Raw genomic sequence first — 12,860 nt, 5'->3', positions numbered from 1 at the left:
TAGTCAAACTACAGCTTATAATCATTCAGCATAGAAGGCGTCCACTTGGCACATCAGTCTTGCGCCAGCCCTTTGAAAGAGCGATCCAGTTAGTCCCACTTACCTTCTCCATCCCCACTGGAATTTTTTTCTCCAAGTATGTATTCAATGTCTTTATGAAAGTGACCAAATCTGTTTCCACCACCCATTCACATAATGTGTTCCAGATCACAACAGTTCACTCAATTTTTTTTTAAACTCTCCTTCTCCCGGTTTTTTTTTTTGCCCAATTTTCTTAAATCTGTAGCATCTGTTTATTGATTCGTCTGCCAATGGGAACATTTTCTCCCTTTCTACTGAAACCCTTCATAATTTTGAACACCTATTAAATCTCTTCTTAATCTTTTCTAATGAGAACGATCCCAGCCTCTCCACATAGCTGAACAGTAGGATTGTGCCCACCCACAGGCACCAGGGTGACCAACCATCCTGTATTTTACAGGATTACCCTGTAGTTTTCTGATTTATTCTGGGTTCTGTACGTTGGCTTCCCATTCGGCCATTTGTCCCATATTTCTCCAGGCAGTGATTGAGAGTGCCCTCTTGCTGCTGCCCAAGTATTTCTGTGCATGTGCACTGTGCTCCTGTATACACACAGTGTGCTGACTCAGCCACGAGGATCAGGAGGACTGGTAGCTTGGTTGTTGTTTCCAATTCCAAAGTCGCGGGATTTGGAAGGTGTGTAGTGAGTGGGGCTCTGGTGTCTGGTGGGGGCCTCTCCATCGTGTTGGTAAGGTTGCGCAGCATGCAGCAGGCTAGCATGAATATTGAGATTGTTCAGCTGAGTGTAGCAGGGCTCCTCCATAGTGAAGCCAGTGTAATCATTGCTTCAGAACGCCAATGGTGTGCTCGATCAGATTTCTTATGGCAGCATGGCTGCCTGCGCACATGCAAGTTGGTTGCAAACTGAGTCAACAGCCATAACTTTAATGTATATCCCTTGTTGTCCAATAGACACCCTTTAGTTTTCTGTGGCAATTGAACTAAATTGGCACAGCGGACTGCCGCAGAATGAATGCATTGTGACTGCTGCCAGATATCGGAGATTGACCTGCATGATGTTCTGCCTATGGTTATGCCAGCTGCACATTGAGGGAGTGGAATCGTTTTTGGTTCAGGCACATGGCAGAGTTGATATCCTGCACCATGGAGAAGCCTCCCACATTTCATGTTGCTAATATCTCCAGCAGCAGCCTGATAGGAGACAGTTACATAAAAATTTATAGCCACTGTTTCCTTGACTGTAACTGCCAATAGAGTTCTTGCCTTCCTCTGAGGTTCTAGTTGTGGTTGCAACAGGTGGTAGATTTCAGTTATGGCCTCCTTAGTGAAGTGCAGATGTCTCAAACATTGGACCTTGCTGAAGTTAAGGTAGAAGATTTTCTCCCTACACACCCTAGGCAAATACGGCCTCCTGCAGAGAGCCCTTCCCCTTACTGCTCCTCTAGCAGCTTGTCCTGCTCTGAGTCGTCTCTACTTGTTCTCCAAGTCATAGATAATTCCAAAAGGAAGGCCTGCTCATGTACTCATGTCTGGGAGCAACTGGTTTGTACAGTAATAATGGGCAATTTCAATTTATACATAAACTGGGTTAACCAAATCGGGACTAATGCTCTGAAGGAGGAATTCCTGGAGTGTGTACGAGCTGGGTTTCTGGAAAACTATGTTGAGGAGCCAACTAGGGATTGGACTATTTTGTAGACATATGTAAATTTTATTTTTATTCGTTCCTGAGATGTGAGTGTTGCTGGCTAGGCTAGCATTTATTGCCCATCGCTAACTGCCTTGTTCAGAGGGCAGTCACATGTAAGCCAGACAAGGTGGCAGATTTCCTTCCCTAAAGGACATTAGTGAACCAAATGGGGTTTTACAACAATAGGCAATGATTTCGTGGTCATCAATGGACTTTTAATTTCATCACCTGCCATTGTGGGATTCGAACCCTGGTCCCCAAACATTACCCTGGATCTTTGAAATACCAGCGACAACACTGCTGTGCCACCACCTCCCCGTTTACAATCTTTCTTGTATTGATAAGTGCTTAATTTAGTTTTATAAAAATCTCTTGAGACTCTGTGCTCTTATTAATACTGAATTCAAAACTTGCATCTTGAAACATACAAATTGCAAAAAGGGGTTATGATTGTTGTTTCATGTTCCTTCTGGGATTTGAACAACTCATCCTTTGCCATAGGCTGTATCAAAATAGACTGTAAAAGCTATTTTAGGCATGTGAAAAGGAAAAGATTAACTAGGACAATTGTGGGCCTATTACAACTAGGGACAGGAAAATTTATAGTGGAGAACGGGGAAATAGCAAAGAAACTAAACAGTTACTTTGCGTCTGTCTTCATGGAAGAAAATACAGAAAATCTCCCAGAAATACTAGGCAACCAAGGGACTTGTCAAACTGAGGAACTAAAGGAAATTAGTATTAGTAAAGAGGTAGTACTTGAAAAGTTAACTGGATTGAAGATAAGCTTCATCCCAGAGTGTTGAAGGAGATGGCTAGAGAGATAGTGGATGTCCTTTAAAGTTCTTCAGATTCTTGAAAGGTTCCTGTGGACTGGAATGTTGCAAATGGAGCCCCACTATTTAGGAAGGGAGGAAGAGGGAGAATGGAGATCTACAGACTTGTTGGTTTGATATCAGTAGTAGGGAAAATGTTAGAATCCACTAGTAAGGATGTAATAACTGGACATTTAGAAAAGAATGATAAAATTGGGCAGAGTCAGTGTGGATTTATGAAAAGGAAATTATGTTTGACAAATTTGTTGGAGTTACTTGAGGATGTTACATGTGGCATAGGTAAAGGAGAACCAGTGGATGTGGTGTATTTGGGTTTTCAGAAGGCTTTTGATAAGGTCCCACAGAGGAGGTTAGTAAATAAAATTAAAACACATGGGTTTGGGGGAAACATACTAGTATGGATTGAGAATTGGTGAGCAGGCGGAGAGTAAAATAAACAGATCATTCTCAGGATGGCAGGTTGTTACTAGTGGGGGTGCCACAAGGATCAGTGCTGGGGCCACAGCTGTTCACAATCTATATAAATGATTTGGATGTGGGGACCAATTGTAATATTTCCAAATTTGCTGTTGACACCAAACTGGGTGGTAGTAAGTTGCAAAGAGGATGCAAGGAAGCTTCAAGAGGACTTGGTTAGGCTAAGTGAATGGGCTAGAACATGGCAGATGGAATATAATGTGAATAAGCGTGTAGAAAAAAACGAGGCAGCAGAGTATTTCTTAAATTGTGAGAGTTTGGGAAGCGGCGGTGTGCAAAGGGACCTGAGCATCCTTGTTCATGATTTCTAAAAGCTAGCATGTAGATACAACAAGCAATTAGGAAGGCAAATGACACATTGCCCTTCATTGCGAGGAGATCTGAGCACAGGAGTAAGAATGTCTTGCTGCATTTATATAGAGCCTTGGTGTGACCTCAGCTGGAGTATTGTGCACAGTTTTGGCCTCCTTATCTGAAGAAAGATATACTTGCCGCAGAAGGAGTGTACCAGAGGTTCACCAGTTTAATCCTTGGGATGGTGGGATTGTCTTAGGGGGAGAGATTGAGGAGACTGGGTCCATATTCCCCAGAGATTTGAAGAATGTGTGGTTGTATGTTGAAACATACAAAATTCTTACAGGGTGTGACAGGGTAGATATAGATGGGACATTTCCCTTGGCTGGTGAGTCCAGAACCAGGGGACACAGCCTCAGAATAAGGGTTAGGCCATTTAAGACTACGATGAGGAGCAATGTCTTCACTCAGTGGCAAATGTTTGGAATTCTCTATCCTATAGGGCTGTGGAAGCTTGATCTTTGAGCATGTTCAAGACAGAAATCGACAGATTTCTGGTGACCAATGTCATCAAGGGATGGAGATAGTGTGGGAAAGTGGCATTGAGGTAGATGATCAGCCATGATAAAATTGAATGGTGGAGCAGGCTTGATAGGCCAGATGACTCCTATGTTCCTATGAATCCTTGAAGTGAGCAAAAAAAAAGTACATGAGCATCTGCCAGAGCACTTCTTGTAGATTTTGAAACTTAAAATCATTATCAAAAGCACCCAAAATGTATAGAATTACAGCAACAGCCAGAGGAAATAAACCAACAGCTAACCAGTAGGTATTTGTTTGTTTTAAACTGCGCGACTGTAGATGGGGTTGGGTGTGTGGTTTAATTATGCTGCTAATGTCGTGTTGAAGATCATGTTCTGTATGCCTTGACAGATTTTAGGTGTGCTTGCACTAACCCTCACACAAATATGGGGTCTGCTAATCTTTGTGGTACAAGTCTGCATGTGGGTTGTGACAATTTCCTTTAATCATGCTAACTATGTGTTTTTTTGCATTTTGAGTTACCTCTTGTTTTTTTGCCCTTTTTTTGTAGGTAGGCAAGTCAATCCAGAGAACACATGCAGTGAAAAGCTGGAGAAGACCATTATCCTTTTTACTAAAGTGGTGAGCAGCTATTGCTTTTTTTTTAATAAAGTAAATCAGTCTGATGCTTAACAGTAATTATATTTGGGAACAGCAGAGAGTTGAATAGCATATACTTGGTTAATTAGTGTTTCTCACCCATCCAAATGTCAACTGATCAGAAGTAATTTCCTATGTTCTAATTAGAATTTACCCAGTTTCATTTATCCTTGTCCTGCTTCTGCAAGAAAATATTTATAGAACCTTTGAAACTGTTTTTCAGCTCTATAAGTATTTATAAGTATTCAGAGCTAGAAGTATTTATATTCTAACCTTTGACCATCTCATCGAACCCTCATCGAGTTTTATTGGCTGTTAACCAGGCAGTTTTGGAATATTGTGGACATGAACTTAAGAATTTAAGAGAACATAATTATGACAGTCGTTAGCACAGGGCACTTTAGTTGTATGTTGAATAATTTCCCTAATGTTGAGGATCTCAATCCTCTGATGTGGCTTAGCCATTGTCATCAGGTGTCACTTTTCCAAACAAACATTAAAAAAAGTTGAAAAACTAAAACGTTACTTAAATCAATTCTGTAAAGAGTACTGATGTTAAGCCCCAACTTCAGAATATTGTGGTGCTTTAGCCATCTGTTATAATGGAGAATACATCATAAGTGGGAATCATGATCTAACCCAACCTGCCTTGACCTACTTGAAGTCGCAGCCGTTGAGATACTTGAACCAATCTGAACAATAGTTGCAGTTCAATGGGTGTAGAGATTGCAGCAAAGTGAACATAAAAGACAGCCTGAATTTGCAACTTAATAGTTGACATGCGACCTCACCAAAACCCTGACTTTTGTTCTGTTTTGTGGGTAATCAAGAATTTGTCTGATAAGGTGAATAATTAGAGTTATACTACACAAGCTAAATTTACATTGGGAGAGAAAAACTCTTTGTACTTTCATCTACAGCTCCAAATTGAGCAATTTCAGAAGTAGTGCCATTGCTATTTGGGAGACATTGAGTACTTTGAACATCATCATATGCCTATGTTGATCTGGGAAATGAGTCACTTGGTCAATAACTATGAAGTTTAAAACAGTTTGAGGTTTTACAATCAGTTGATTTATACTTGAAAATTGTGTATTTTGTTCATCTCACTTGCATGTGAATCAAGAAAGTTAATTTGAAGACTTCCAACTGATTCCATAAGATGCAAAAGAATGCTATTGGTATATTACTGCTGAGTTGAGAATGCAGACCATTGCTCTGAACTTGACAGATATGTAGCAGGATACCTATGCTTTTTTGTGTCGTTTCCTTCTCTTTTGTAAAGGTTATAACTCAGGTTAGAGTAGAATCCACTTGTGGTTGACCATACTGATCATTCCATCTGTGAGCTCAGGCAGAGAGCAAGATTATGTTTTCCTAACTACACAATTTGTGTTCTGTATAATCTATTATACTTAAATCATCAGACCTGTTTGTCATTGTGTATCTGTGAAGCTGCTACTTATCGGTATTGCTGCAGCTGAACTAGCTTCAGTAAGAGTTTGTTCCACCTTTGAAAAAAAGGAATAAGAAAAAGCCATTTATCATTTTGCAATGCAACTCATGATTTTGTGTTTTATGGAGAACGATGGATGCCACAGTGTACATTGCAGGACTGCAATATAATTGAGGTACTCAATGAAGTTTGTACTGCTGAATTTTTAGATTGCGATATTGTGTCGTTTCACAACCACTTGCAAGGTAGATATGGTAAATAAGCCATAGGCCACAAAGGACCACAGGCATAGTTCTCCCTTGGAAAGAGAGAATTAATTATATAAAGCTTAAAGGGCACTACTCATGAGTGTGGGGCAAGGCGAGGAGGCAGGCCTTCATGAGCTACAACAGCTGGCACAGGGATTAAAGCCATGTTGTTGACATCATTCTGCACCACACTCTAGCCATATAGCCAGCTGAGCTAAGCAAACCCCATTAAGGAATATGGTGTTGATGACAAATATACTAGAGGGCATTGTCCAATGGTCACTGTCATAGGGGGTTCATGCTACCACCTCCCCAGGGCCATCTTGCTGTGAAATTTAGACTGGACATAATTTGAACACGGAGTTTTAAGAGAGTGTTTTGGTCTCCCTATTTGACCATGCGAACATGCGAATTAGAAGGAGGAGTAGGCCATTCCACCATTCAACAAAATCATGGCTGATCTGATTGTGGCCTCGACTCCACATTCCGCCTGCTCCGATAACCCTCAACTCCTTAATGTTAGTCAAGAATCTCTCTAGCTCTGCTTTAAAAATATCAATGACCTTGCCTCCACTCCTCTCCTGGGAACAGAATTCTAAAGGTTCATGACTGAGAGAAAAACATTTCTTTTCATTTCCATCTTAAATGGGAGACCCCTTATTTTTAAACTAGTTCTAGTCTCTCCCACAAGGGAAACATTGTTTCAGCATCCACCCTATCAAGTCTCCTCAGGATCTTATATGATCCTATGTTTCAATAGGATCACCTCTCATTCTTATAAAATCCAGTGGACACAGGCCCAACCTGTCCAACCTTTTCTCATAAGATAACGCCCCCCAACTCTAGATGTCAGTTGAGTGAACCTTCTCTGAACTGTTTCTAATGCATTTATATCCTTTCTTAATAAGGAGACTATAACTGTACACAGTACTCCAGATATACCCTCACCAATGCTCTGCACAACAGTAGCAAAATATCCATACTTTTATATTCTATTCCCCTTGCAATAAATAACTACATTCCATTTGTCACCATCACTTGTTGTAGCTGCATACTAACATATTGTGATTCATGTCCAGGATACCCAGATCCCTCGACTTTTGCAACGTCCATTTAACTAATATGCTGCTTTTCTATTTTTCCAGCCAGTGGACAAGTTCACATTTTCCCACATGATACCCCATCTGCCATTTTTTTGCCCAGCAAATTCCAGCAATTTCCCGATGATGGATGTTAAGCTAACTGGTCCATAGTTTACTGCTTTCTGTCTCCCTCCTTTCTTGCATAGAGGAGTCACATTTACTATTTTCTAATCATGGAACTTTTCCAGAATCTTGGGAGTTTTGGAAAATTAAAGCCAATGTGTTTATTAGCTCAGCAGCCACTTCTTTTAAGACTCTAGGATGAGGTCCCTCAGGATTGCGGACTTTTCAGCTTTTAGTTCCAATACTTTTCTTAGTACCCTTTGGTGATTGTAATTTTTTTAAGTTCCTCCCTCCCTTTCACCACCTGATTCACAATTATTTCAGTGATGTTCTTTGTATCCTCTACAGTATGATTGCATTTGAAATTTGAAACAGCTCAGAGAGGTTCATGCAGCTCATTCCTGGGATGAAGGGCTCATCTAATGAAGAAAGGCTGAACAGGTTTGGCCTATACCCTTTAGAGGTTAGAAGAATGAGAGGTGATCTAATTGAAAAAATAAGATCCTTAGGGGACTTGATAGGCTGCAAATAGAGGAGACTAGAACTAGGGGACACAGTTTTAGAATAAGAAGAGGCCCTTTTATGATGGAGGTGAGCAGAATTTTCTCTAAGAGTCTTTAATATGTGGAATTCTCTTCCCCAGGAAGCAGTAAAGGCTGGGTTATTGAATTTAAGGCAGAGGTGGATATATTTTTGATAGAATAGGGAGTTGAGGGTTATTTTGGGGTGTTGAGTGTAGACAGAAAGGTGGTATTGAGACCACAACCAGATTAACCATGATTTTATCAAATGGTGGAGCTGGTTCAAAGGGCTGATAGGACTTGGGAGAAAGCCAATGTTCCTATATAGATGTTCTTGTATTGAGGATGAGCAACCAGTCTGCAGATATGAGGGAGAAAAAGTTTAGCAAAGAGTTGGTAGAGAGGACAGCTGTGTCACTGGTTGTTTTTTAAATGGGGAGTAATCAAAGTTTTGATCAAAGGAAATGGGATGCTTCAAGAAAATAAGTCAGTAAAAATGTCAACTTTGTATTTTGTCCGGGAACAAGGTCAGTTGAAATATGCAGGGTGCTGAGAGCAAAGGCAAGCAAAGATTGAGTGTTTGGGAGCAGTGAAACCATGAAAAAAGTGAAGTTTAATGAGTAGCCACAAGTATAGATAGGAAGGTTTAGGTGGAGCACGAGATTGAATGGGCGAGACAAACAGAGAGGTTGAAAGGGAGGAGGCTAATGAAGTTTAGATGCAGTTTGAATTTGCCAGAAATCAGGAGTCACAGTTCAGAGGATAAAGGTGGGGAACCTAGGTAAGAAATTCAGCCTGGGGCTTAGGATGCTAGTCAAATGACAAACATTTCGAATGAGAGATGGGAGTAACAGAATGGTAGGATGATGGAATGGGGAAAAGGCTCCAGGGATTTTAAAAAAATATTTGTTTATGGCATGTGGCTGTTGTTGCTAGGCCAGCATTTATTCCCCATCCTTAATTGTCCTTGAGAAGGTGATGGTGAGCTGCCTTCTTGAGCCGCTGCAGTCCATGTGGTGTAGGTGTGCCCACAGTGTTATTAGAAATGGAGTTCCAGGATTTTGACCCAGTGACTGTGAAGGAGCAGTGATATGGTTCCAAGTCAGGATAGTGTGTGGCTTCAAGTGGAACTTGCAGGTGGTGTTGTTCCCATGCATCTGCTGTCCTTGTCTCGGTGGTAGAGGCTGGAGGTTGTGGGTTTGGATGGTGCCTTTGAAGAAGCTTTGGTGAGTTACAGCAGTGTATTTTCTAGGTGGTATGCACTGCTGCCACTGCGTTGGTGGTGGAGGGAGTGAAGGTTTGGTGATGGATGGGGTGCCAATTAAGTGGGCTGCTTTTTCCTGGATGGTGACGAGCTTCTTAAGTGTTGTTGGATCTGTATTCATCCAGGCAAGTGGAAAGTATAGGGCAAAAATCAATAATGTGGTTTGGCAGTATTAGCTAGACGAGCACTACACCAGGGATGTGAACGGGTCAAGTGAAGAAATTGATGGCTAGCCAGTGACATTTTTGTAAAGGAGAAGGAATTAGCACCCATCAGCCTTTTGGTTCTCAGTGCAGATATTTTCTTTTTTCGTTCACAGGATGTGGGCGTCGCTGGATAGGCTAGCATTTACTGCCCATCCCTAATTGCCCTTAAGAAGGTGGTGGGTGAGCTGCCTTCTTGAAGTGTAGCAGTCCATGTGGTGTAGGTGGACCCAAAGTGCTGTTAGGGAGGGAGTTCCAGGATTTTGATCCATTGACAGTGAAGGAACAGCGATATATTTCCAAGTCAAGATGGTGAGTGGCTTGGAGGGGAACTTCAGGGTGGTAGAGTTCCCATGCGTCTGCTGCCCTTTTTGATGGTGGAGCTGATTAGTTTGGAAGGTGCTGTCTAAGGAGCCTTTGTTTGTTGCTGCAGTGCATCTTGTAGATGGTACACACTGCTGTCACTGTGCATTGCTGCTGGAGGGGGTGAATGTTGAAGGTGGTGACTGGATGCCAATCAAGTGGATTGTTTTGTCCTGGACGTTATTGAGCTTGTGTTGTTGGAGCTGCACTCATCCAGGCAAGTGGAGAGTATTCCATCAACTTCTGACTTTCTGCCTTGTAGATAGTGGACAGATTTTGGGGAGCCAGGAGGTGAGTTACTCTCTGCAGAATTCCCAGTCTCTGACCTGCTCTGTAGCCACAGTTTTTATATGGCTGGTCCAGTTCAGTTCTTGGTAACTGGTAATGCTCCGAGTGTTGAAAGGTAAATGTTATGGATTGATATTGTGTGTGATACTTAAGTTATACTTAAAAAAGTATAAGTTATTGTGTCCAATTTTGAATTTGCTTCTCCAAAGATAGTCATGATTCCAGGACCTTGCTGGACTTCTCTTTCATTGGAGTAAAGATTGGATGAGGGTAGATCTGGGAATTTATAATGTTGAGGAAAGCAAGTGATTTAGAAATATTTATGTGTAACATCTGTCAGATTAAATGGTTTGAGCAGAGTCTGCGATTGGGTAATGAAGGAAAAAACCTCGGTTTACATATTGCTTCACATAATTTAAATTACACTGACTGTTCTTTAGGGAAATATAGTAACCTTTTTGCAAATGACAGGATCCCAGAAACAGCAATGACCAGTGCTAGTGGTTGAGGGTGAAATGTTGGCCTGGATTGCAGAAGGGGAACCTCTTACTCCTTTTCAAGTCCAGCCATGGGATTTTGGGGCCCAAATCTTCTGGTATTGGAAGCAGCGATGCACTGAACTTAAACTGGTTATGTGTGTCGAGATGCTGGGGAAGCCTTGACGAACACACATGCACTCTAATTGCCTGGGAAGTTTAAATTTTCAATGGGGTGATTTGTGCTGCCCCAGGCCCCTCTCTGAATATCTTATGCATTGATCTCAGTGTTGGAGTCTTGGGCTAGATACATGCTACTTACCCAGATACTTTGCCTAGAATTGTTACATTGTTTAATTTCTGGTGTAACTCAGTGATTAACAGTACAACCCACCTATTTTGAACCCTCCCGACCTGACTGCCCTCCCTCCCTCTTACCTACCCTCACTCTCCCTCCCTCACCCACAAACTCACTCAGAATCATTGAATCACAGAATTATCACAAATCAGAGAGGCCATTTGGCCCATTGTTTCTCCAATGGCTCTCCAAATGAGCATTTCACCTTGTGCCCTGCAGATTGTTTCTTTTCAAATAATCATCTAATTCCCTCTTGACTGCCTTGATTGAACCGGCCTCCACCGCACTCTCAGGCAGTGAATTCCAGACCCTGACCACTCATTGTGTGAAAGAGTTTTTGCTCATATCGCTTTTGCTTCTTTTGCCAATTACTTCAAACCTGTGTGCTCTCATTCTCGATCTTACCACAGTGGGAACAGTTTCTCCCTATCCACTCTCACCCACACTGACAAACTCACCCCCTCACCCATAAACTCTCTCCCTCACCCACCCACTTAACCTACTGAAAAACATGAGACCTTTAGAAACTTACCTGAATACAGTAGCTGATGTCATAAAAAGAGGGCATAGTCTCTCCACTGCTGCTCTTTTTCAGTCTTCCCCATGGATGGCTGCACTGAGTATACATTGATGCAGCCGGGATTGGAAGATCCCAGGCTGTAAGTGCACAAAAAGGTAAGCATGCAATGATCTCCACAGTCAGCAGCTAGTCAAGTTGACTTCTGAGCTCAAAGCCTGAAACTAACCCTAGATGCAATCACCAGGATGTAATCTCGCATTGAAAGAAGTTTGCACTGAATGGTATATAAGCCTGCTTGTTGAGTATTAGCACATTGTGGTTGCATTGGTACACATCCAATGTTTAACTCATCAGAACGTCAGAACTTGAAATAATGACACGCAAGTGTTAAGCCTGAAAGAAATATAGGCGCAAATGAAATGTGATATCAAAGGCAGCCAGTCAACCTGAATGCAGGCTGCAAAAGTGCATTACTTGTTAAGGATGCACAGTGCAGTACTTGACATGCAGCAGCCATTGTATTGTATATTGTTAATTCATGTTTTCTTTGCTTACTGTTCTGAAACTGTTTAACCCTAACATCACCCTAAACTAGGCTGGCTTTGCACACTAAATCTTGCAGCCAGTGTAGAATGTCAAATGCCAGTTTCTGCAATGAGAAGAGCCATGACCTTGAACTGGGCCTATGCCCTCCAACTTGCAATTTACTATGCAGCTTTAAAGTCACTAATTGTCGCTACAACCCCAACAAAGGCGGGCCAAAAGCTCATGGAAATGGCGGCTACTCCCCAGTCGCATAAAGAAACATACGCAGAAGGTTCTGGGCAATGCAAATCACTCCATCGAAAATTTAAACTTCTTGGATAATTACAGTGCACGTGCAATCGTTGGGGCTTCCCCAGGGCCTTGACACACTCCGCTAGCGTAAATTCCTTCACTATCACTGGGTCAAAATCCTGGAACTTCCTTTCTAACAACATTGTGGGTGTTCTGACAATACATGACTGCAGCAATTCAAGAAGTCATCACACCACCACCTTTTCAAGGGCAATTAGGGATGGCCAATAAATGCTGCCCTCATCAGCGATTCCCACATCCTGTGAATGAAAAAAAACCTGAAAGCACCACAACCAAGCCCTGTGCTGCATTCTGTTGCCTTCAACTATCTGAACAGGATGAATTTTAAATGTGCTTTGAAGAAGGGGCAGATGTGATAAACTGAATTGCCTCTGTTTTCAAGCTGTTGTTTTATTTCAAGACCTTATCAGCCTCTTGAATGACATGATGGACCAAGTAAATGAGCTTTGCTTCAGAGGAAATAAGATTCTTGATCATAACTAAAACATTACATTGACATAACATAGGGTTTGCTCATTTGAAACATTTACTGTGCTGAATTTTTTGTTGCTTTAAACTTTCTGAAAAAAATTATTTTTT

General features: G+C 41.7%; 1 protein-coding gene across 5 annotated transcripts in view; it reads left to right on the top strand.

Annotated features, from left to right (window-relative positions):
* Positions 1-12,860, top strand: part of ipo11 (importin 11) — a 699,237-nt gene that overhangs the window by 215,383 nt on the left and 470,994 nt on the right. For all 5 annotated transcript variants that reach the window (XM_041187080.1, XM_041187063.1, XM_041187071.1 and 2 more), the window contains one exon: positions 4,433-4,503. In XM_041187080.1, the coding sequence (XP_041043014.1) occupies positions 4,433-4,503 (71 nt within the window). The remainder of the gene's footprint in view (positions 1-4,432; positions 4,504-12,860) is intronic.

Source organism: Carcharodon carcharias, chromosome 1 (assembly GCF_017639515.1).
Source record: "Carcharodon carcharias isolate sCarCar2 chromosome 1, sCarCar2.pri, whole genome shotgun sequence".
Classification (NCBI taxonomy): Eukaryota; Metazoa; Chordata; class Chondrichthyes; order Lamniformes; family Lamnidae; genus Carcharodon; species Carcharodon carcharias.
The sequence above is the reverse complement of the archived record's forward strand: the minus strand, read 5'-3'. Positions and strand labels throughout refer to the sequence as shown.